The sequence below is a fragment of the Dendrobates tinctorius genome, unplaced genomic scaffold, assembly GCF_039654945.1.
Source record: "Dendrobates tinctorius isolate UK_male_01 unplaced genomic scaffold, ASM3965494v1 ptg000086l, whole genome shotgun sequence".
Classification (NCBI taxonomy): domain Eukaryota; kingdom Metazoa; phylum Chordata; class Amphibia; order Anura; family Dendrobatidae; genus Dendrobates; species Dendrobates tinctorius.
The window spans coordinates 46,732,053-46,757,502 of NW_027361754.1; the positions used below are offsets into that span (position 1 = coordinate 46,732,053).

A 25,450-nucleotide genomic window follows, 5' to 3' on the forward strand; every position below is an offset into this window, starting at 1 on the left:
AAGAAAAATGATACTCCTGTCGACACTCTGGGAGCCTCGCAGCCAGAGTTATGGCACTTATAATAATTTTGTTAGTAATTTTCAAAAGGGGAGTAGATTCCCTAGCTCCACCCACCCAATGAGGTCAGCGAAGGAAAGCTATAAAGCTCTGATGCTGACTCAGTGGGGTGCCATTTGCCCGGGCTGCCAGCTAGGAAGCTGTGCTGATAGACCATTTGCCCCTCCCCCCTCCTCCACACAGTGTGCCATCGAATCATAAGTGTAAGTTTTTGTTTTAATCCACTTTATTTTGTAATTGTCTGTATATACTGTATCTTGTCTCTTTTTGTAACTGTCTGTATATACTGCATCTTTTTGTAACATCTTTTATATTTTTGTGAACACTGCCTATCCTTTCTGGAGTAAATCTATAAATTTACTAGTTTTATTTCTCCTTGCTCTATAACGTACAACAACCTCCGAGCTAAATATGCTACCATGTGGGTTGGCTCCTGACCCAAAATTGATTTTTATGCAGAATGAGGAGCTGGTGGCAGCACAGTGTTCTGGGGTATATGGGATACTCTCGCAGTGACGGAACGGAGGTTTTATGTATGTATTAACCACTCTGGGGACATACATACCGCCCTCACTGCAGAGTGCCCAATAGGCAGTACACGGCAAGGCAGCCTTTCTGGCGACTACTTATCCTAGGTGTAGTTCTCTGACTGACCTGATGGTAAGGGGGGCGCCAGAGAGCTGCAAGTTCCGAAACTGAAGGTGGAAACAAAAGTTGTGGGTGGTTATAGGACCCACGACCACTAATGCATAGTAAATTAGTGAAAATTGGTCGGATATAATAAATCCCTGACCACTGGGGGGCAACCTCACACCCACCAGTTCATGACAGGCATGTGTCCTTGACGCGCGTTTCGTCGGTATACCGGCTCTTTCTAAGGGCCTTAGTCTAGTTTCACACTAGCGTATTTTCCATGCAGCGCACGGCGCCGCTAAGCCGTGCCCCCTGCCCGCCCCATCTGGTCATCTCCGCCTACTGTCGCACACGGCTGCATGCGATCTGCGCACCCTATCTATAGCATAGGGTGCGCAGACCGTGCGCTAGTAGGATTTTAGCGTGCGCTGCACACTTTTGAAGGTGCGCCGGACGCACCATGTTGCATTTTGGCGCGCTCGGCACACCTTCAAAAATGAGCAGCGCACGCTAAAATCCTACTAGCGCACGGCCAACGCACCCTATGCTAAAGATAGGGTGCGCAGATCGCATGCGGCCGTGTGCGATAGTAGGCGGCGATGACCAGATGGGGTGGGCAGGGAGCCGGGCTTAGCGGCGCCGTGCGTTGCATGGAAAATACGCTAGTGTGAAACTAGCCTTAGTGTGTGTCATTGTGGATGGGATTTGGGGTCTTCAGCTATACCCAGCTGAGTAATCCATTGCACCTTTTTTTTTTTTTTAAATAGTCGCAATATTTTGGCGCAAACATTCTCCAGTTGTAATTTTCTATATGCCTGGAATTTTTGCTCAAATTAAGATATTTTAGCAGAGTATTCAACTTTTTGTTTTTACTTTTTCTGTGCCCTTTTAGAGCAAAAACAAAAGCAAAATAAATGGACTTAAAAAAAATATTGTTGCAAATGGTGAATTAGATCCTTTGTCTTCGTTCTGCTCTGATGTACTGCAGGTTGAATTAGAAAAAATAGATCTGCTTGTTTACCAGGAACAGCGCCCCACCTGTCCATGGGTGGTTTCTGGTATTGCAACTGAATCCAGATTAGGTAAATGGGGGGGAGATACTGAGACAACCTCTCAAAACAGTAAGTGCAACGGTACCCAAAAAAAAAAAAACGATCTTTCTAAGTCTTGATCAAGGCCTGGAAAATTCTTTGATTTTATTTTTTGGATATTGTTGCAGCCATTAGTTAAATTTTTATATGGCATAATCTTATTTTAATTTTAACCTCTTACTTTTAATTCTGGCACATGATTGTGACTATGCCTCATCGCTAGAGCAACTAATAAGAATTCCTCCCCATTGACCGGGTGTTTCCGCCAGCACTGAAAGCATTAATCAGCCTGGTGGTTATACTGATTGCATCCGGCTCCGCTTGTCCCAGCAGAGGCTGCCGGAGAAAAAGCACAAAGCTGCAGTCTAATAACGGCAGTCATTGTGTTCCCAGCCTGCATCGATCTGTTAGCAGCACAGGAAGCAGATCCTGATAGACGGACGCATGTATCTCTGAAAGGCGGCAATGTTGGATCGTGGTAAATTATGAATAAAGTATGGGGACTGATATATGGACAGTACAGAGGTTGCTACTCCCAGGTGGGCACAGCAGGGGCTTTAGATCTTGTAGATCGCTGAGGCTCCTCTCTGTGCCTGGTGGTACTGTGGAGATGTGCCGATCTGAAGGCAGGTGCTGTGATGGAGACACCTTCATTCAGCGCCAGATTATGGAGATATCCTTCCTTTCTTAGAGAAAAATACTTTAGTGCCTCCTTGAAAAATCAAGGTCCAATTTGGCATATATTGGTACCACAATAAGCTTGTATGGAGCTGTAACATGGCTGCTGGAAACTCCCACCGATATCGAATGGTTCAGCTGACACTGTGTGCGTATGGGGACGCCGGCCACTTGACAGTCAGGGAAGATGTCAATCAAGCAGGTCTGATTTTCTATGTTGATCTCCCAGAGATAAGCCGCCACCAGAAATGTCTGTTGGTGGCTCGCTCATAGAGAACATATGAGTGATCCACCGAACGAGTTCTCCTGTGTATGGGAGAGGCCTGGGATTTTCAGCCAAAGCGTCACTTGCCCGACTGCCATCTCGGTTGTGGGGACTGTAACACTCCTTAGTTCTTTCAGTGAGCATAAATATACATATAGACAGGTCTCAGCTGATAAATGAGCGCTGGTCGACTATAAACAAGATGATTGGTGCTCTTTTGAAGGCCCTTTTATACAGTGACAGAATGATTGTTAAAATGATCATTCTGTCCCCACGCAGCATCCCATGTTCACCTGCCGACGTGCTTCCCGCAACAGTTCATCATCCAATGAATTAATGTTTGCGCTCTTGCAGACGTCCATGTTTTCGGTCCGAATGAAATCTGGCAAAACACTGGATCGCCCTCGAACCAATATTATTCTAAGAGGCCATGCACATGTACGATTTTTTCCTTGGACAGACATTGAAAAAAAATCACAGCATGCATGATTTGTATCCGATATTCAGATGGCACTCAGGCCATGCAAGTCAATGAGTCCGTGGAAACGATCAGACCAAACTCAGATGACATGCAATTACGGTATGATGTTCTCAGACTGACAGGATGGAGAAGATGGAGACACCTTTTTATTTTTTCCCCATATTATCCACATCTGATCAAACTGCGATTGGCATAATTGACCTGAGGAGAGAAAATACGTTGGTGTGACCCCGGCCTTACGCTCAGTCATCGGCCTATTTCCATGATCCGATCATCAGGCATGAGTGTTCTTATGCAACTGACCTTCATATGTTGTCGAAAGCTCTGTTTTTCCGGCTTGTCTTTGCGTGATATTTGGTCGGCATCATTAGCACATTAACGATTTAGTATGGGACGATCTCTATAAAAACTTCCAGCACACAAGTGACTTATATAACTTTTCATTTATTGAAGTTGCTGCTATGCAGCATACTCTGGTGATCTGTTAAGGTCTGAGTTTAATAACAAAAAAAAACAAACAAACAAAAAAACAATTTGCTAACTGTACCGCTGATCTACAACTCATTTTTTCCAATAGAAATGAACATAATCTGTGGATGAGCACGAATAGATGACGCAAAAACATGTAATCAAAACAAAAAAACCCTTAGAAATAATGATAAAAAAAACCTCACACACGGGCACGTACCATAACAGCCTATATCACAGGGTACCCCATGACTCAGCTGTAGGGCGACATTGTGTTTCTGTCCATTTGCAGTAGTTCAGATGTCCCACCCCAGAGTCCATGACAGCCATTCATTCAGGGCCTGCCACGTTGTTGCTGTCCATTATGAGACCTGCTGCCGAAAGGGGGCCGTTTGAGGATTGTCCAAAGCAGATGAAGAATAGGTTGATGCCCCTTGTGCCGGTCCTTCGCTGAAGCAAAATAAAACAAGGCAGACCACGTGGGACACTAATCTATTTCAGGATATCAAGGGTGGGCTATCAACTAAAAGGTGCAGTATAGACTAAAAGAGAACCCAATTCCAGCAATGTACCGACGCTGTCCGGCAGCATGGCAGCACGGTTATTCTTTGGTACAATATTGAGTTGCTGGAGATGCATAGGAAAGCGTGGCAAGGCAGACAAAGATAAACAGATTGAAAGCCGAGTACAAGAGACCAGGTTGTTGGCTTTGTCTTACAATATGCCTTTATCCTGCACATGGGTACGATGCCTCCTCCTAGGCAGGACCACGCTTGTCTCGCTTCCTCCATTCCCCCATAGTTGTGTTAGGCTTGTCCTTCTCCTTTAATCTTATGCAGATTTCCAGTTATTGCTGGAATAGGGTCGTCCACCAATCTCTCTCTTTTTGATCGCTTTACAAAGGTGTCAATGGAAAATAAAAATATATACATACATATATCTATCTGTTTCACCTGTTGGAGGTGGAGGGCTTTCTTTCATTATTTGCTTTTTTTATTATTATTATTATTCTTTACACTGTATGCAAACCCTCTCGGTTATTTAGTCTCTCAAGCAGCTGAAGGGATAGCAGCTACCCAGAAGAAGAATATCCCTTCTGGTCCAAAGCTCCGGCTTCCGCAACGCAGACGTTAAAATATCCAGCTATACGACAGGGCACAGTTAGGAAAGAGATTTAGCAGGTTCATTTAAGTATGTTGCATTGCCGTTCTCGTGTTTCGGTGAAATGCGGCTGGGGGGAAGGAGTGCACTGGGGAAAGGGGATCCAGCGCTGCCAGTAGAAGGCGGTCTGATTTCGTTGCTTGTCAGCTCTCTGTCTGATGGTCTGAGGCTCGGGTGCTGTAGGGGGAATGCCACGGGAAAACTTGCCATGTAGAGGACTCGTCCAATTCTTTTGGCAACCTGAAAAAGTAAATGAAGCATTATGAGAAGATCGCCAACATGTTTGTCCTGATAATAACAGCTATTTGGGAGAGCAGGTCCAATAAACACCATGAATAGAGATGAGCGAATATGTTCGGAAAACGATCACTGAACCCGAATTTGTCACATTTGTACCATATTCGTGTCGATTTTATGTTTGACGATCGTTTCCGAACATATTCGCTCATCTCTACTCTCACTGATTCCAATAGTGTTCGGCAAATCTTGCAAATACGGCTATTGTAATCCGAACCGAATATTGAAAGATTCGCTCATCTCTGACCGGAGGCCATGGAGGACTTATCTGCCCGTTGAACTGGTGTCTTGCACATTTATTTGTTTATCTCTACTTCGAATAGAAACCAAAAAAGAAATGTGAGCAGAGCTTCGCCTGGATGAAACTGAGATGAGCTACTTGATTCCCTTGTGTTGCCGATTAGTCCATCCATAAAGTACAAAGGTGGAATGGAGCTGGCTATCCGCCTGACCTGAAACTGGGGAAACTGACTTACTGGTTTTGCAAAACAATGGACCAGTGATCACGTTGGTAGTGATCGGTGACCATCATCCTACCTTCCGGCATCATTGGTGCCTCTTCCAGTTACACTCAAATTATCATTCCGGCAAAACATTGTGCTAAGCCTACAAAGCCGAAGAGGCATCGGCAGGAGGAGGTTCGCAGGGCTCTGGTCTGGTGACTACTGGACTAGGGTTTAGCAAATCTTTGTGCAACGCTACATGGTAATAAAGGACTGTAAAGAAGCAACAAAAGTGTAACCTATCAGTACAAGTTATTTTAAGTGCTGGGACTTGTCTGATGAGGCTTTTAACCATTCACTAACTAAGCAGCTTCCTCTGTGTTGTCAAATAGTAAAGACCCTGACAGTTTTTCTGACATGTTAATTTTAGTAATTACTTGCCTTTCTTAAAAATAAAAATCTAGGGAATCTTTTCCTAGAAGTCTAAATTGTGCTCTCCCTCTTGGAAATTAATGACAACTAGACGCTACACTTCCACTTATCAACAAAGGTATGTGTCTATACATTCACACAGTGCCATAGCGTTTAAGGAAATGTCCATCTAGCATGGGAAATCATACAAAACATTTCTAGGAGGATTAACTGAGGGACATCACAATGCAGAATTCTAAGACCAAGCTCCAGAATGCTCCATCTTCTCCTCTAGTAAGCCTACACAATTCATGTTGTGGAATTACAGTGTGTGCATTTCAATACTGCAAAACAACATCCTTTCCAAAGTGTACAACCATTTACTGTGATCACCCCCTACCCACCACCCCAAATCCAATAAGCAGCCCCTCCCTGACCTGTTAAACTGCAGCACATTTCTAACGAAATTGATCCATGGGGAACAATTGGCCAAAGAACCTTTTTATTATACCCGTCATAAACAGCCAGGGCTGAAGGGAGAGCTATAAACTGCAGTTACCACTTTATTATAAGGCCTGCAGGCCACGGCGCAATCCTATTATTGCGTACGTGTGTCCTACCGGCCGCAGCTTCTCTGTGCAGCGCTGCAGAGTCCCCCATACATCACCAGGGGGTCGCAGAAAACATTCTGCAGAAGTGGAAATCTGAATAAATCTAATAAATAGAGCTAGATCATACTCCTGAGCAAATATTCTACTGTGAAACATACCTGTGCTCGGATCTTTAGTGCTGGCCCAAGCTTCAGACCCATGTTATTCAGTAAGTGTTCTTCTGTCAATAGAGGCAAAGTCTCCCCATCTATACAGTGCTCCCGGAAAACCTGCATAGAGAGCAAGATCGCCATTAGTAAAGGATCCGTTCCCAATAAGTCAGTTCTACAAATGATCACATTGGTTTAAGTGCCTTATGGTACGACCAGAAGTCGGCACAATCTGCAATGTCACCACCTCTTGGCCGTATTATAGGTCTGAGTGCGATCCGGTAAAACGTTGGATCGCACTATGTGGCTGTGCACATGCCCAGTTTTTTATTTTTCTTGGACTGAGTCCATCCAAGGTAAAAAAAAAAAAAAAAAAAAAAATCACTGCATGCCCGACTTTGATCCAATATTCAGATTGCACTCAAGCAATAGTCAATGAGTCCGTGGAAAACAAAAGACATCGAAATGCAGCCCAATTCCTACACATTGTATGGAGACATTTTTTACTCTCATCTGAGAGAATCTCATCAGAATGAGACTAGCATAATTGAGACGATTTTCTCAGATGACAAAATTTCCGCTCGTCTGCACAAAGCTTAAGGATCATTGGTTGAACAAATTTTTATATATAATATAATATATTTATTATATATATTTTTTCTTCGCACGGGAGTGGCAGAAAGTAGCCACCTTCATGATAAACCCAGGAGGCCCCTGATACATTTTCTTTTTTTTGACCTGTAGGATATTTGTAATCATGTTTTGCAAGTTCATTTGCTTTTCCACGTGATGATGTTTTGTGTTTTACTAATATATTCACACGGTGTGATGCTTGTTGGACATGGGGTAATGGGTTAGGGATAGAGGATGTTGTTAGATCTCGGGAGGCGGTAAACTGTGGCAATATCAGTTTCTTCACATGGTTTTCTTGGAGCCTCTTCTTCTAACATTGCATCCATGGGACAGTAATATTAGAACAATCTGTAACTTTGTTTATTTTGCACAAATGTTTTGTTTGTCAATAAACTGCAACTAAGGTATAAATAAGTGATCGCATTCGGCAGAAGCCCGGTCCCCGTTGGTCCGCCATACAGCCGAAACATGGAAATATGGATGTATCTGGGCAGGAAACGTCTAAGGGAGGCCAGGTTGGTTGTTTATCTTGGGTACAAGGGCAACAAAGTGTAGAGTATGTCAATAATTTCCCAAGTTCATTACTTTATTTCCGCTCTTTTGTATAGTAGTGGCTTTAAATCCTTTGCGCGTGAGCCCCGATGTATTCTCTCTGGTTTCCCCCTGCACACTCATTCAGCTTGTTTTGTATGCACAGGCTGCGCTCTTGTGTGCAGTCCTGACCCCCGCCGCCTCTCCCGCTTCCTCTCCGACTCTGACTTGTAGCCTGTCTTACTCTTTTGGCCCAGCTGCAGGGAGGGAAGGGAGGGTATGACGGTGCAGGTGGTTTTAATGAAGCATGTCATGAGGGGATTAGCACAGGGGAAAAGGAAAAAAGAAAAAAACAGAGCAGCCCAAAACCTCCCCTCTTAAACTATGGTGGAGAGCAGAATGAAGAAAGAAGGAATAGAGGGAGGGGGGCAGTAAAAGGGACGGTTAGAGGGCATCCTTTACCCTCTAATGAGCAATAAAGCTTCCAGGTCCAGAAACATCCTCTAATGAGGAATAAGAGGCATACCAGCGAGAAGCCAGTCACAAGGGCATGAATAGAGCTTTATAGCAGGAGACAGGGCAGAAGGGGAACACTAGAGTGGAGCCATATACAAAAGCGGAGTCACATGGGTTTACCTGTGTGTATTCAGCACAGCCAGACAGACTGCCTACAAAGCTGCAGACGTCCTCCACTGTCCACTTGCTGAGGTCCTCCAGCACCACACTCTCCTCTCCATCCAGGAAGAGCCCCCCCATGGCACCTGACGAGGGGAAGGGGATGAGCAGAGGGAAAACAAAACAAAAAAAAAGTGATGGATGGAGGGTGGGGGAGGAAGATAGAAGGACAAGGTGAAGAAGGATGAGGAGGTTGCATGAGGAAAAGCAGAGGTGGGGGAGGAAGGAAAAGAGGCATTAATCATTAAAATCCCATGAAGAAAACAAGGAGGCAGCAAGATGAACATATTCTGTAGCCTAACATCCATCTTTAATGACCTGTCAACACCACGCAGGGTCCAGACTCTGCGCTCCCATAATGCTTTGTTGGTAGATCTCTCCAAGTGAGAAGAGAACTCAAATTGTAGCAAGAGACCTAAAGGCCCCTGGTAGAAAGAGAGTGTGTGTGCGTGTGTATGATGGGGAAGGTGCGACACGGGGAGGTCAGCGAGCTTTTCGTGGTCTGGACTGGAACAAAAATAAATTGAGCTCAATTATTCCGCGCACAGCCTGAGGTCAGACCCTGCCGCTGGCTTTCCAAGCGCCGCGTCTCGTAAGGAGGCGGATGGCTAGAGCTGGGAACAACTTCCCAATTAGCCACTTCCTTAGGCTCTTGGCGGCCAGAAGTTGCCACTATGTCTGGAAGCAAAAAGACGGCAGAGCTGTCAGCTACTCTGAGACCCGGGCACGGGATGGGATTAACAATCCTACCTGTAATTGCCTGCACTGCTGCAACAAGTGCAATTACTGCCTACTACTGTGTCTGCAAGTGTCTATAGCGTTAAATGCATTTTCTGTGTGTGTGTGCAATATGTGGGAGGTAAATTTGCACTAAATGTAGTTGCGACACACAGGTAACAAGGCGACCTGTACCAAATACAACTCTGCTTCTCCATCATGGCCATGTTCACACGTAGCATAAATCTTGCTTTTATTTTTCCAGCTGCTTTTTATCTACGTGATTTCTGCAGGTGTCAACCCCAAATATATGCAACAATCGTCTTTGATAATTGCAGGGTCATACGGCATTTCATCTTGGAAGTGTGCATCTTACATGCTCCCCAAAAAAGCCTATAGAGGAAAATAAACGCACCCACAAAATCATACAGTTCAACAGTGTTTATAAATGCACATTGGACATAAGATATTATGAAATCACATGCGCTTTGCTTGGACGGTTAATTGTGTACAAGGAATGGAGTACATATGCTACGTGGGGACATGGTCGAATATGGATTTCTATGCAGCTTTTCCTACAAAAATGATATTTTAGTACATTCCCCCTACTGTTTTCGCCGTCTGTGTATATAACCCCCCTGGTCTCTGCTGGGAGCGGGAGGCAGAGGTTGTGGTGAGCGCACAGCTCATGCCAGGTTGTGTTAATTCTACTCAGGGCCAGGGATCGATGGAGAGGATTTCAGCTTCCTGAGCTGTCCCCGGGGTGTGTGGGGCGGTTGCTGGCAGTCCCATATCTCACACACTAGAGGGAAGACAAGGTCAGTCACAAAGAGTCAGAGGCAGACAGGATGGAGGCCAGGACTGGCACTGATAAACCACCGCTGCCCTCCCCTCTTCTCACATCTCGGAGGCGCGCAGACACACGGAGCGCAGAGGTCAGTGGGGTATTACAGCACAGTGACAGGATGCACAGCTGCACAGCCTGCCCCCGGCCCCAACTTTATAGGGCTCACAGGGTCTCTAAAATCATGACAGAGCTGGCAGCTTCCATCTTCCTGCAACCGGCCTGTAACCCTTTCAAAGTCTATCGAAAGATGCATGTGAAAATGAAGGACAACGCAAGAACAAAAATGTAATCCCGAGACTAGATGGTGACAATCTCGCTCAAATTCAGCAGAAGCCAAATAGATATTTAGTCCTTGCAGCGATCACCTGCCCCCTGTATCGGATACATATAGGCTAAATACTATTCTTTACAAGAGAAAATAGTTTTGGGGGATTTTTTTTTCTTTTTTTTTTTTAGCTTTTCAACTTGTTAGAAAAGTTTTTTGTTAGAAAGACTTTTTTTTCTTCATTGCAATACTGTGTGAAGCCATCTGAGCACATCCACATTACTTACAAGTTAGATAAATCATTGCCTTAGAGCAGTGGTCTCCATCCACAGATCTCCAGCTGTTGTAAAAGACTACAACCCTCATCATACCTGCAGATGTCAGTTCATGGTGTAGTTGTAGTATAGAAATAGCTGGAGCGCCACGTGGTGGCACATTTTATCAATTATTTTATGTTTTATAAATGTATCATACCTCGAGCAAACGGAATTATCTGCCTATTCGCAAGGTCAAATTTATGTCCAACACTCAATGCTAAATGATCTTTATCACATATCAATATTGCGACCGGAGCTCCAAATCCTCTGCATACTTCTAAAGATACAGTCTGCCTGCCGTCGCCACTAGGGGGCGCTTACTGTATATGAATTTATTATTGAGGTCAATGCATATACTGTCTACAATAAGCGCCACCTAGTGGTGGCTGCAGGCAGCCAGAATTTTATCACTCAACTCTATGCTAGGGATTTGTAGCTTCGTCTCCACTAAAGATATAAAAACTTTGTTGGATTTATTTATATTAATTAAATCGGTGGAGATTCATACATTGATGTATGTGGTTACTTGTGAAAATTACGCAAAAGTTGACATTTCATAAACTCAGAATAAAGACATAACTTATCATCTATAGGTTCCCTTATACACAAACAATACATCTAGTCTAGGAATATTGAATTACATTGAATTAACTCAGTTTTTGGGTTACAGTAATCTCTCTGATCAATCCAGGCATTTCCCTTTTAGTTGCAGTACACCGAAAGAAAGTTAAGTGTCCCTGCACCCTGAGATGTGCTAGAACCTTAAATCAGTGGGGAATCCAGGTGCTGAAACCCCCCTCCAATGTCTAAAATAAAAGGTGCAGAAAGTTTGAAAACTGACTCCGGTTGACTTTGGTCTCATGTCAGGGTCTCAGCACCTGGAACCTCACTGCTTACAACTTAGTCAAAACTTATTACAAGTTATTGTTACACATAACATGTGCTTGGCGTACCAGCTGTCATATTTTATGTTCTACTGACCACTAGGGGCGCTATGCCAGTTGTATCTACTTTACAAGACTTGCTGATGCTACAGCGCCCCTAGTGGCCAGTAAAGGAGAAATTATTACAACCGATATATTAGAGCCTTGATGTAGGATATATAACAATAATACTTAACTTTATGTGTACAAAAAACAAAGGGTTTTTAAAGAAGAAAAAGAGGAAGCATAGGGGAAAACTTCACCCCATTTGTTTTCCATGTGAGATGCTTGGGCTTGGATGGGAGTTGTAGGATAAAGGTATTGGGGCTGATGAGGTCTAGCGGAGGGGGAGGTGTCGCTTTAACAGGAAGCCTTTGGAACAGTGATAGGAATTCCATTCTCCTAATGTATTGCAAAATCAATATTGCTAAATCCAGTCCCGGCACAGCTGTCTCACTCAATTACAGCTGGCGCGAGCCTGGACAGACTAAGAGGGGAGGAAAGGTGGAGGGAGTCCGGGGTCCCTATGCTGTACAGGGGATCTGTCAATACAGATATTAACTCCTTTACTGCTCTAGATATTTTTCCATATACGCAATCCGTTCTCAAGAGATGAGCGGCATCGGAGACTTACAGCAGTCACACTCCCTATACTTCCTATCCAAGCGAGAGAGACGAGCATACATGTCCGATATTGGATGTCACCCATTTCTTTAGTGTGAGTGTATCTTAATATAGCTAAAGGGATTGTGTGGATCAGAAAATCCCCTGCTAGAAAACCTTAGAGCTACGTAACACTTATTTCCTCCAGTGGTGGCACCAAAGGGGAATTGAACATGTGCTGACTGCTGTTCTGAGGGGTATCGTCTGCAGGATACCTTCATGTCAGCTTATTTTCAGAGGAAAGGGATTGTGAAAAATAAAGTAATTGCATTGTCAAACAGCAGTGTTGCGTTGTTACCTACCTGTGTGGAAATAAGGGTTGACGGCATAGGGGAAGCCAAAGGGAAAGGGCTGAGGTGGAGGCACTGAGCTGGAGGGCAAATATTTAGCATCTCCTTTGTTGATTCCTGGTCCCAGAAGATGAGTCGGTGACTCTGATGGCGCACATGACAGACTTTGGTGGCTGTGTGAGTCACTTGACTCTTTTAGAGATTCTCCTCCCTTGAGAAGATCTTTACCCTCTTGCAGTTCATGGGATGAGGATGAAGCACCACGTTCAGCTCTCAGACTGTCTGTCTTCTCCTCTGCCTCACTCTCTGAATCTTTCATCTCCTCATCGTTTCCGTCAGATACCCCCTCCCTTATACGTTGATCCAAGAGTTCCTTAGTTTCACCGTGGTTTCCTTGGGGCTCCATCCGGTGATGAGCAGACTTTCGACTTGCCCTCCTTGCACTTTGAGATTCCTTGGGAGGAGGCACGCTAGGGACCCCCTGATGATTTAAAGACAGCAGTGGGGTGTTATTGTGCCTTAAGACAAGCATGGCGTTCCTTCTGGAAAGTTCCTCTCTTAATGGGTGACCTTCGGGGAGCTCATGCATGTTGCGCAGTGCCGGGTGGTCGGGGGCTAAACCTGGGTGAAGAGTCAGTGGATCACCAGCTAGAAGTCGCTGTCTGTGCAGATTCTCCAGCTCCTTTTGCCGTATGATTTCTGCCGACATTTCAAGTCTTTGGGAAAAATAAGAAGACAAGTTGAATTAAAGAAAAAATACATAAGATATAAACCCTATTTTGTTTAATACAGGTCATATAAAATGAGTCTAATTAGCAATGTCTTGCAGGGAGCAATGGTCACTGAAGTGATTAGTTGATGCCAACATGTTCTCGTAAGGGGGGGGGGGGGGGGCGGGATAGTCAAAAATCAGTGATATAACCATTCCACTCAGAGGATCTCCCAACAGAAACCCTTTACCCGCCAAACACCACCCAAATGCTCTCATGTTAACACATAGGGACCGGATTCATCAAGGATTTTACGCCAGAAAACTTTTGAAAAGTCACAAAATCCTTGCGCAACAAGGATTTTGCAAAAATTTAGCAACTTATGAAACAAAAGCCAGATAAAGTGGGCGAAGCTGGGACAGGACCACAGGCAACAAATTTTACTTCAGTACCTGACACTTCGCGACGTATCTTCTTAATGAATAGGGCGCCTCACGCTCCACCACGCCTCAGTCCTGATCAATCAGGACCATATTGTATACTACGCAATATACTTTATCTGTAAGGAATAGCACATTCTGCTAAGGGTTGCCAACCGAACAGACACATGTACTTGTCCTCATTTTTGCTGTTCTTCATGAATGCAGCTTAGATCTCCATAGGAGAATTATGGGGACGTAGACATTCACCACGTAATATCTTCATGATTTATTATGGTTTTCCAATGTGTTTCTAAAAAAATGTTAATAGTTCTTGATTTTACTGATAAACCATGCAAGAAAATCAAGTTGGCAACCTTGTAAAAATTTTTATCCCTGGTCATAAAGCCGCTCTTGGCTTTCAAGGGGTGAATAGGAGCCCGTCGGAACATTCCTAGAACCAGATGCCAAAAGGGTCAATAAAATGCAGCGTTTGTCTGGAAGGAAATAATATATTCACCTGGCCAGATTCTGCTTCCGTAGAATTTCCTGCTGCCGTGCAAACATTTCCGCTTGGGCTGGCTGCAAGAAACTGTAACCTGCAGAAATAGAAAGGAGTCTAGTCAAATACCTGGTCAATATCTTGCCTCCTCTCAAGATAAATCTGCACGTATGCTGCTGCCTTAAAGGAGAGGTCCAGAAGTAAATGCATTTTCTTAGATGATTGAGGCCAGAATTCTGGACCAAATATGGTGCTACATACCTGGACTCTGACATAGTGCGGATGGCACCCCAAGAAATGGCGGTCTCAAGTGTGGTCCCAAGGCAATGTGAGGGGCGTTTTGGGGTGACAGCAGAGGAGGCGGGTGAGCCATCTCCCTAAGAAATAATTAAAAATAAAACTCCATTCTTAGTAAAGGCATACTTCACATAGTGATATATTCATACATAATGAATTCAGGCAAAGAGAGGAGGGAAAAAAAGGGGGAATCTTTTTACACCATTATGAGCCATTAGAATTTTAATAAACCGATACCGGCAGAACAGACGGCCATTAAACCAGTAAATGGAATCAAGTATTTGTCTTTCCATAATCAAGCTTGACGGTAACATCAATATCAATTATAACTGGAAAGTAATAACTGTGATAATTGTGTCAGTAAATCGCTGGAAGATTTTAATGGAAGTCGCTCTCTTGTGCGAGCCTGACTTTTCTACAGGTGTGAGATTATTTTGTGCGAATTTCTGCACAATAAAAAGTTTAAGAGCAGAGTTCACTAAAAGTTAGTGCCCCCATCCCCCTACATGGAGGAGATCTAATGAATTCAGGACATGGCAAAGACGGATGGTACCAGGAGTGATCCAACATTAGCGATACTCCAGTAGCCAAACCTTTCTTACAGCTGAGCAGCTTATTCCAACATCTGGGTACTGCTCCCATCATTCACACGGAGACAGGAGTGCGACAGCATGGCATGGCGACACAGTCACATTGGCAATGTAATAAGGCAATAAAACATTAATGACTCCGAGCTGCCAGAGATAGATGGCTCTCTCACCACCCACTATCATTAAGATTAACCTCTCTAATCTTGGAAGGGACCCAATTCAAAGAGCTTATTTCTCTCCATTTCTGTCCTCTCTCCTTGACACAGCGCACACAATAACCAGCGCCGTCACACTTGGGTATCAGGTAACGTCTCCGTCCTCTCATCACAAAATATTAAGGGGATAACGTCCCAGTTTCCCTTCTCATGTTTCGCCACCGTTCCTAGCCATGTGGTGAGGTTCACTTTTAGATCTGGCACAAAAAGAGTAATTACACAGGGGCTTGTTAAGTTCGGTCGGCTTATGCCATGCACCAGCTGGCAATGTCCATTGTTGGCCAAAAGTGTTACGTACTCTTCCCAAATATTCGGCCTGACCATGAATGGATGTGGCATTGGCCTCGTAACCTTAAAACTACAGCAGGAAGAGATGAAACAATTTCTCACAAATTTCTGCAAAATCCGAGAATTTGCCCGATGGCACCGTATCCGCCAACATGCAGGTTTGCCTCCGTAGGCTCTAATAAAGCAGAACTCCAAAGGTTATATGGAGCAGTAATACACTAGACTATAAAGCATTATTAGTCTCTGTAAATACATGATGGAGGGAATAAATCACTAGGGAAAAAAAAAAATTTGAATTTGGTGGTCAGACTATACAATACCCTAATATTCCAGCAGTTTATAAGCTACGGCTGACCCCCAGCCTATTTCCGCCGACAAGCCCCCATATATTTTTACCCCCCCCCCCTAAGCGCTCCCCTCACTCAGCACTAAACTAATTGCGCTGCTCCTGTTGTCTGGGAAGAGCGGCCATCGATTCCTCGCTGCCGAAACGTCCTGCTAATCGTATCAGCGCTCCGCCAGCGCCTCGCACTCTACTGGCAGCTCCAATTAATCTCAGGTAACGCAGAAAGTGACCTTCGGCTCCGAGCCGGGGCAGCAGCCAAGCGATGCTTATGTAATTACACCGTGAAGTGTGTAATCACCTGGCCTAATCCCCCAGGCCCGACAATTAGCCGAGGCCTCTGTCGCTGGGCTGCCAAGTGCTCTGCCACCCGGACAGCCTGCAGATGAATAACGGTCAATTAAAGCTGCATGGCGGGGGCGAGGAGGTGTCCGGTCGATGTAATTAGCTGTAATCATGGGGAGACGAGGCTGCCAGACGTGAGGCGGCTTTTATATAGGATGCAATGTGGGAAATCGGGCAGCGTTTAACCCTCTCGCTGCTTGCTTAGTCTCTGCCTACTACACAGCATTCATTGATGATAATGTTCCAGCTCCCGTCCCCATCAATTCAGCAGGAAACCACAAGTACGGGATGTTCGGAGCACAAATAAACAACATTCATGACAGAGCCGTGCTGTGTTTTCATAGTCTACAAGTCTAGCAACCTGTATCCTGAAATCTTGCACATTTTTACATTGACCCTTAAGTCCAATATTGGGCTACAACTAATACTTCCTGTTATGTAGAGATCACATCTCATTATCATCACGGGCTGAATAAAAATGAAATGGACCATCTACATATAGATAATGGGTGATGTCACAGCTCACTTCCTCCTCCTTCCTTGCATAATGTCCTCTGCACAGATCACAGAGCATGCCTATAGAAGTCAATCTCCAGTCCATGCAGTCCTGCGGCTGTTGCAAAGCACATCTCTGGATGATCATGATGTAAAAGACTCAGATAAGAAAATAGAATTAAAAAAAAAAGTTTCCAGAAAAAACAACTCGTATTGCCACTAGAGTGTGAACAGTCTCCCAGGACCCGGACAGTATTCTGTAGCAGCTGGAAAAGACGGCATGTGAACCTCCTACCTGATGGCATGTGTGGCTCTTGTTTTGACTTGCCAGCCGGGCGCAGTGTCACGTGCAACGACACACAACGACATTGTACCAGACCAACTATTCAAAAGAAGATCTGCGAATTCCAGGAGATGGAAGGTAGTTTACAGGGCCCCAGTCTGAAGGCCATACTGACCGGGTCCTGTGAATCAATTTGCTTCATCTCTAGCTGTCACCTTTTCTTTAAAGGGGTATTCCCATTTCCAAAATCCTATCCCAATATGTAGTAGGTGTAATAATAAAAAAAATTAGCAAATACCTCCAATTAGGAATGTAGTATAGTTCTTTTGATTAGCTATGTCGCTTACCCCATGTACAGAACATTGCAGTAGCCTAGGTATCCATGGTTACGAACACTAACAACTAGTGATGAGCGAGTATACTCGTTGCTTGGGTTTTCCCGAGCATGCTCGGGTGTTCTCCGAGTATTTTGGCATGCTCGGAGATTTAGTTTGTGTCGACATAGCGGCTGCTGGACAGCTTGAATACATGCGGGGTTGCCTGTTTGTTACGGAATTTCCACATGTATTCAGGCTGTCAAGCAGTCGCAAATCATGCAGCTGCGTCGACAAAAAGTAAATCTCCGAGCACGCCAAAATGCTTGGAGGACATCCGAGCATGCTCAGGAAAACCAGAGCAATGAGTATACTCGCTCATCACTACTTACAACTCATTATATGAGTGGTTGTAACCACGGATACCTAAAGCTACTGCAATGCCCTGCACATGGGATAAGCGACATAGCTAATCAGAAGAAATATATTATATTTCTAATTGGAGGTATTTGCCAATATTATTATTATTAGTCCTTGTACCTATTGTGATTGGATATTGGAGAAGGGAATACTCCTTTAATGATGTATGCCCAAGCCAGTAGTGTACTGTCAATGGCCACATGCCACATGACTGCTATGGACCCCCCTCCGCCAGTCAGTCATCGCAACCGGTGATGATAGAGGAGGCTGCAATATAATCTATGGAGGACCATGAGGAGTGCATTATATTGTATGGAGGACCATGGGGAGAGCATTATACCATATGGAAGACCACGGGGAGTGCATTATACTATATGGAGGACCATGAGGAGTGCAGAATACTATATGAAGGATTATGGGGGAGCATTATAGTATATGGAGGACTATATGGGGCCCATTCTATATGGAAGGCTTTGTGGGGCCATTATAATAATTGGAGGGCTATGTGGAGGCTATTCTACTGTATGCAAGCAATTATACAGTATGAAGGTTTGTGTGGGGGCCATTATATTGTACAGTGTAGAGAGGTGGGGGGCCATTATACTGTATGTAGGCCTGTAATACTGCATGTAGGGCTGTGTGAGAGTCACAGATGAGGGATCATACGGTGTTGAGGTCACCATACTTTACTTTGGGAGTTGAGGTGGAGTACAGTAGGGTCATTATACTATGCATGTGGAGGAATTCACCATGGAGGTTATCATACTGTGTTTGGGGGCAATTTTGTTGGCATCATACTTTATAGAAGCAATCTAGGACGTCAGCAGGAGTAAAATTACTTTGTAAAGGCTGCAAAGTTGAGATATGCTCTACTGTGACCCCAACAGATATATATTTTTTTGTGGGGGGAGGGGGGAGTCAATTAAAATATCTGCTATGGGACTCCATGATTCCTATGTCACTGGAACCAGCCTTCCTGCTGTAAATATTGGCCCGGTACCCAGAGATTAATGAACATACGATCACTGGAAAGCTTAGTTGTCCATGGGCATGCAGACTTTCCACTAGGCTTTATGACCGGCCTGACCAGCCCAGACTGGATTATTGCCATCTGACAGGCATCGACTGATCACATTTGCATCATGGCGGCAGAGACTGAACCTCTCATGTTGTAAATCTCTCACTGGGGCCACGAGTTGTGAGGATTATATGGAAGTGAATGGACGACCCTGTGCCCTCTGCACACATACACGGGTCCCTCATGCACACTCAGGACACCTCAAACTAAAAGCCAAGAGGCGTTAATGAGCATTATACTGTTACCTTAACCCTTCTTCGGTCCATGTGCACCATTGCCATAGAAACAGTCCCTGATGGACCCCTGGAGGGGGGGGGGGGAGGCGGTGAATTCGGAGACTAGCGGTCACCCCTCAGTATTTGCAGGCAGGGTTTACATACTTCCCTCTATTTCCGTAATTATAGAGGGCACGCAGCCCCCTCTGTCAGTCACTGATTGAGTAATGGTGACTCATTATTGTCCGCTTTACAACCAAGGACTGTGGAAAATAGAATTATTGCATAAATTACCATAAATAAACATCCACATTACATTCCCGTCCATTATTAATGAGCATTTCTCCCTTATATCACCAGTAGAAATGTGGCCCTCAGCCGTCCTCTCCTGTCAGATTGGTAAAAAGTCTATTCCGCCATTGTTTAGTCATGCCTGTTACTGGATAGGGGGCAAGACAATGGAAGGAATTCACTATTCCAAAGGGAAGCACAACGCCTGAGGGAGGCTACAACGCCTGAGGGAGGCTACAACGCCTGAGTGGGACTACAACGCCTGAGGGAGGCTACAACATCTAAGAGAGGCTACAACACCTGAGGGAGGCTACAACGCCTGAGGGAGGCTACAACACCTGAGGGGGACTACAACGCCTGAAGGAGGCTACAACGCCTGAGGGAGGCTACAACGCCTGAGGGGGACTACAACGCCTGAAGGAGGCTACAACGCCTGAGGGAGGCTACAACGCCTGAGTGGGACTACAACGCCTGAGGGAGGCTACAACACCTGAGGGGGACTACAATGCCAGAAGGAGGCTACAACACCTGAGGGAGGCTACAACGCTTGAGGGGGACTACAACACCTGAGGGGGCCACAACACCTGAGAGAGGCTACAACGCCTGAGGGGAGCACAACGTCTGAGGATGTACATTGGCGTTTGTGACAATGTAGGCCGTGCCCTACGATGTGAACAGAAAGGGTCCCATAGATGCCATGGCTGCCGCATTAGGATGGCCAAGTACTGAACTACTTATCTACTCTGCCATCTTGATGGATATGTCTAATGTTTTTGAGAATTAAGTGAGTGTAGGAAAAATTATTGACCATCTTTAGACCTGCATTAGAAAAACATGTCTGCTCACTTCTATAAACAGCGCCACCCCTCTCCTTAGGTTGCATCTGGTATTGTAAATAGGAATGAGCTGCAATACCGCACACAACCAGCAGATGGTATAGAAGAAAGCCACCATGAAGTTCCCTACAACCCGCCATTACTGATACCCACCTACCAGGACTGAACTGCCCCAGTGCACCCCATTAATGAATACAGTATTTCAGCCTATCACTCCCAGGGCTGCATGGCTGATAACAGGGAACAATACCCTGCATTACAATTTGAACGATAAGTTGGATTTTGGGTTTAGTGTCCCTTTAACGCAGTTGCCTATAGTAATGTGATGCAGATACGGTTTTCTGGTTTAATACCAGAGTGTGAAATAGGTTTCAGCAGAGATGGCAGATCAGCCCGGGAATCCAAGGGGCTACAGACCGGATTTGGTTCTGACACTGGAATGGCTGATCTCCAGCCCTCGGATCCTGTGTCTGTTTCTCCTCTTTCTGCTCCCACAGCCATGCTCGGCATTAAGGGATTTACGCTGCACGCTGCTAAATTTGATATGTCCTTTAACAGGAGACAAATGGTTGGCGAGGCTTTAAAAGTATTGACTTTTCTTTAACAATAAGCGCTAATGGCCTTCAAATAATCAATAGTTAAAGTCATTACAGGGTTGCACATTATACGGTTAAAACGAGTCACTGCCTTTTTTTTTAACCCTGTCCTGTCCCTACACGGATTCTGGTATCCAATGTAGGAGGGTTAAAAAAAAAAAGAGGGTAAAGGAATCATTTATTATCTATACAGAATACCACCAAACATCACTAAAGGGGCTGTACAAGGCTCTTGTCCACTCCTGTTCTTGAGCTGTGTTTGTTATTCCAATTTGTATTCCCAAAAATATTAAAGTTATCCCCGATTCTTAGCTTACTAATTGATGGGGGTCCCAAGAGATTCTGAGATCGGGGCTCTCGAATTCATGAATCAGGGGTCTGCAGAGCTCCCAATTTGAATGCAGCAAATGTGGGCACCCTCAATTCATTGGCTACAGGGGGGCTGATGGAGAAAGGGGAGCACAGGATACACGATGACTTAATATTTTTGAAAATACCCTTGAAATGAGCATTAATTGCAATACCAGTTACATCCACCGTACGAGAGTGGTGCTGTTGGAATAATCCTTGAAATGAGCTTTAATTGCAATACCAGTCACATCCTCCGTACAAGAGTGGCGCCGTTTCTGGAATAAAACATACTTGTACAGCCTTGGCTTAATGCTTTATTAGAGGGGGATATACAATTACTTTTACCATATAATAAAGAATTTGGTGAATTTTATTGCAGAGATTTATATAAATTTGAGTTGAGAAATGTTCACCCGGCACAACCTTATTGCATCGCAGTCATGCTGTCCTGCCCTCTTCTGCTTCTGGGAAGGCTGGGTGACATGGGCATCATACCTACCACTGAGGCTGGCACCCAGCTTTACCCTAGATATTCCATGACCCCATAATCCTATACAAAAGTCACCACTCCGGATTTTTGGAACTGTAGCACCATAATGACGGTTGCTTATGAGCTAATAGTTCCAGATGTAATCTAGAATATGTGTCTCCATCACATTTGCAGCTTTGTAGTCCGGCACTAACGGATCCACGACAGAATGGCGTACAAATAACAATAACCGGATGATCCCTAATCTGGAAGTCTGATTCCGATCCTATAATGGCCGCACCGCAGAATATCATACATGCTGGACATATGAGCCGTGGTACAAGAATGGCGATAAGACTTTCCTGGATGCCATGACTGAGCCTGGCCAATTTGTCCTCCCCTGGTGTTCCCACACAGGAAGATAGGATGGAATCTTAAACCCAAGCCAAGCCTTCTCCAACTCCTCGCAATTCCCTCCATCTCCGCCTGCCATAAATCTACCTTCCACTCACGCACCCTGCCTGAGGGAGGGAACTGGGAATGGAGGAAGAGGGGGTGAGATTCTGTCAGCTCCAGCTATGTGCTCCAGGCTAGCTGGCTTCATTTTTATTTTAACCCCTTCCAACCACACAGATAACCGCGTAGATTCGACAATAATAGACTAGCTCATAACTTGCATAAATCCCAAACATTGATTTTTCTTCATCTGCTCCAGAAAGCAATACATAAGGTCTGGTACAACACTGCCACCTAGTGTACAGATTCACATGCAATTGATAGATGAAAGGAACCGTAAAGCATTGACCTGGTACTCACATCCTTTGCAGGAGAAGCGCAAAACAACAATTAGAAATAGATGTTTGTGCACATTGTTGCGAAGGAAAAGAGACATGTTTTTATAATTTAAATAAATGTTAGTTTTTACCTAATACCGCCATCATTGAGAAAATAAGGGCTTGTTCAGATGAATGGATCCGGTGTTCATTCATTAGTTACCTGTGTACAGGTGCGCACAAATGGATGATCGAAAAAAAATCCATGCCATCCATGGAAGTAAAAAAAAAAATTGCAGCATATGCTATTGTTTCTTTTCACCGACCAGAACAATGCAGGAAATAGTAGACAGGTCCTGCTATATGGCCGAGCAAAGGAGCCAGGCAGGTCTGCAGTAGTAGGACTGGCCTGAGATTAATGGCCGTCTGAGCTGTTGGGAGGGAAATTGGTGCTGGTGATATGACATCTATGAGTATTTCGGAGTGCGGCACATGGCAAGATCTCTCCCAACTATTATTGAGAAGGACTTTGGTAAAAGATCTTTTTTAACCATATACCATGGTAGATCAATTAAGGCTATATTCATATTTCCAGCAATCAACCGTCAGAACGGATCCAGCAGCAATCCGGCTAAAAAAAATAATTCCAACTGGATTCATTTTTAAACATTGAAGTCTATGGAAAAAACGGATCCGTTAAATTGCCAAATGGTTCCCTCCATTTGAAACTTAGTCATCTGTCAGAAAATGATAGTTTTCTTTACTTGCTGGTCATTTACCGGATCTTCAATGTTAAAAAAAAAAAAAAAAATAATGGATCCTGTTGGAATCAGTTTTTTTTAGCAGATGTCTGCACAACTTTTAGGTCAACGGATTGCTGCGAGATCCGTTCTAACAGATTACTGGACATGTTGAACATCGTCTAAGACAGGCTTCATAATGACAGTCACAAGAGTTTTCGGCTTGTCTTGCTATTTCGTTCGGGGTGAAATGGTCTGGCACCAGGCCCCTCCGGGAACTGGATAATCCCACCCGCCAAGTCTACACCAGACAAAAAAAACAAAAAAAAACACAACCACAGTTTTTGTTTGCCAAACACTGATCCTATAGAAAGCCCCAGGACTCTCCCGCCTTCTTACTGGAATCCACTGCTATTTACTAGTCCTCTGCCAGCATCAACCACTGAAGATCCAGCCCTGCGCAGACAATGATCCTTTATCTGGTGATAAACAACCATCGCATTCCCCTCTTCAAGTCTGGAGCATAGAGAAGGTCTCGCTCCCTTCCAGATGGAAAGTACAGGTCAGAGCCAGATATTACTCCTCAGACACACTTGCTCCCTTCTCTCCTGCTCTTTCACCCACCCAAACATGCTTTCTTCATCTATTCCTCTGACTTCCCTGGAAGACTTCCAGGCCACACAGAGGTTGGGAGGGTTTCCTGGAGTTATGCTGGACAGGAACCATGCAATCCCCACAACTGGCGTGTCTGTGTCTGCAGCTTTCCCCATGATGGGAAGGGTTAGCCAAAGTGCAAACCCCTTCGCTCACTCGCGTTCCCACAACACTGTCATCCTTAATGCAATCCTACTGCCGAGGCTGATCCTACACATCCTTCCAGAGCTAGAAGCCTCGTCATCTTTCCAAGGAGCAAGATTAACATCTTAAAACCATCCAATCTCGCCTAGAAACTAACAATCCCTGTGTAACAACGGAGACTACATTGAAGGAAACAAAGGGGAAAAAGGGCAATAGAGCCAAAAGGGACAATTATGGAAAAATGGAAATAAAAAGTGGTTGCGTCAGTAGATCCATTATCGTCTTACGAGATGCCCAAAAGTATACGACCCGATCTCTTATTCGCTGCACAGGTATCTCCATATCCAAACCATAGAAAACTGTGCATAGGTGATGAATCTTAATGGTGGGGAGAACCCGTCCAAATACTGGATGAGGCCATATTGCACATCTCTGTAGTACAAATACGCAATATGGCCATATTGTTGCACCAAGTTCCTCTTGGGGCACACAATTTTATTCAGTGTTCCAAAACAGCACCACGATATAAGGGTGCTGTCATGGGCTCCGAAAAATCCCATTACCGGTAAGTAACTCAAACTTTATTTGGTCTCCCATGACAGCACCCTTATATCATGATTGGTGCTGTCATAGGCTCCGAAAAATCCCATTACCGGTAAGTACCGTAACTAAGACTTTTTCTGTGACCGATTCAACCAAAATAAGTAAAAAACATTTTTGCCAACTTTCATCACATGCCGTAATACGGTCAGATCTGTAAGGGCCGAGTTGGCCTCCATGTGGCGTCTGTGGGCATGGACCATTTTCGTAGATGCAATCGTCAGAGCTAGAAATGAAGAAAAGGGCAACCAACACATATAATCTGTAATCTCGCTATAAATGTTCACAGTGGAAAACTATTGACAGGTGATAAAACCCATATAAATTGATGGAGGAAGGGGTATTGGTACATTGTTACTGAATATTGTACTGGAACTAATGCCGATCGCCAAGAGTTTGGAAAAGTCGGGCCTGTTTTAATAAGCTAATGGAAGGGTCTTCTTGGTAATAACAACCCCTTTAATGGGACTTTTCAAACCAAGCATAGTCGCTCGGTGCACCCTTATTGAGGCCAGTGCATCTTCCCACCTACGTATTTTCCATCTCTGGCTCCTGTAATGGCCAGATGTGTCAATCAAGGAAGAGAAGGGTGGAGATAGATGGAAAACAAGTAAGTGGGAAGGTGCACTGAACTGTTTGGCTATGACAAGGGTGCACCAAAAGCCTATGCTTGTTTTGAACAGTCATTTTTTGCTAACTCCCTTCAAGCTTCTATTTTCTGTGTAAATCCAGTCTTTTCTATCTAGATCCTGTTCTGATGACCTAATTCTCATCATACACGTGCCTGAGGAGGTGCCGTGCGAGACGCCTATAAGTGGAAGTTTGCACAATCCCACTCTTGGTGTGCCGTGCGTCAAGGCTGCTGTGATTGCCCA

General features: G+C 44.6%; 1 protein-coding gene across 3 annotated transcripts in view; it reads right to left on the reverse strand.

Annotated features, from left to right (window-relative positions):
• Positions 1 to 3,634: 3,634 nt before the first annotated feature.
• The window catches only part of SAMD11 (sterile alpha motif domain containing 11), a 185,779-nt gene continuing 163,963 nt past the window's right edge, over positions 3,635 to 25,450 (reverse strand). For 2 of the 3 annotated variants that reach the window (XM_073585349.1, XM_073585351.1), the window contains exons 9-14: positions 14,500 to 14,615; positions 14,257 to 14,335; positions 12,620 to 13,323; positions 8,547 to 8,671; positions 6,756 to 6,866; positions 3,635 to 5,075 (exon numbers count right to left, since the gene is read on the reverse strand). In XM_073585349.1, the coding sequence (XP_073441450.1) occupies positions 4,836 to 5,075; positions 6,756 to 6,866; positions 8,547 to 8,671; positions 12,620 to 13,323; positions 14,257 to 14,335; positions 14,500 to 14,615 (1,375 nt within the window). In that variant the 3' untranslated portion in view covers positions 3,635 to 4,835. The remainder of the gene's footprint in view (positions 5,076 to 6,755; positions 6,867 to 8,546; positions 8,672 to 12,619; positions 13,324 to 14,256; positions 14,336 to 14,499; positions 14,616 to 25,450) is intronic. The other variant, XM_073585352.1, reaches the window with a different exon arrangement.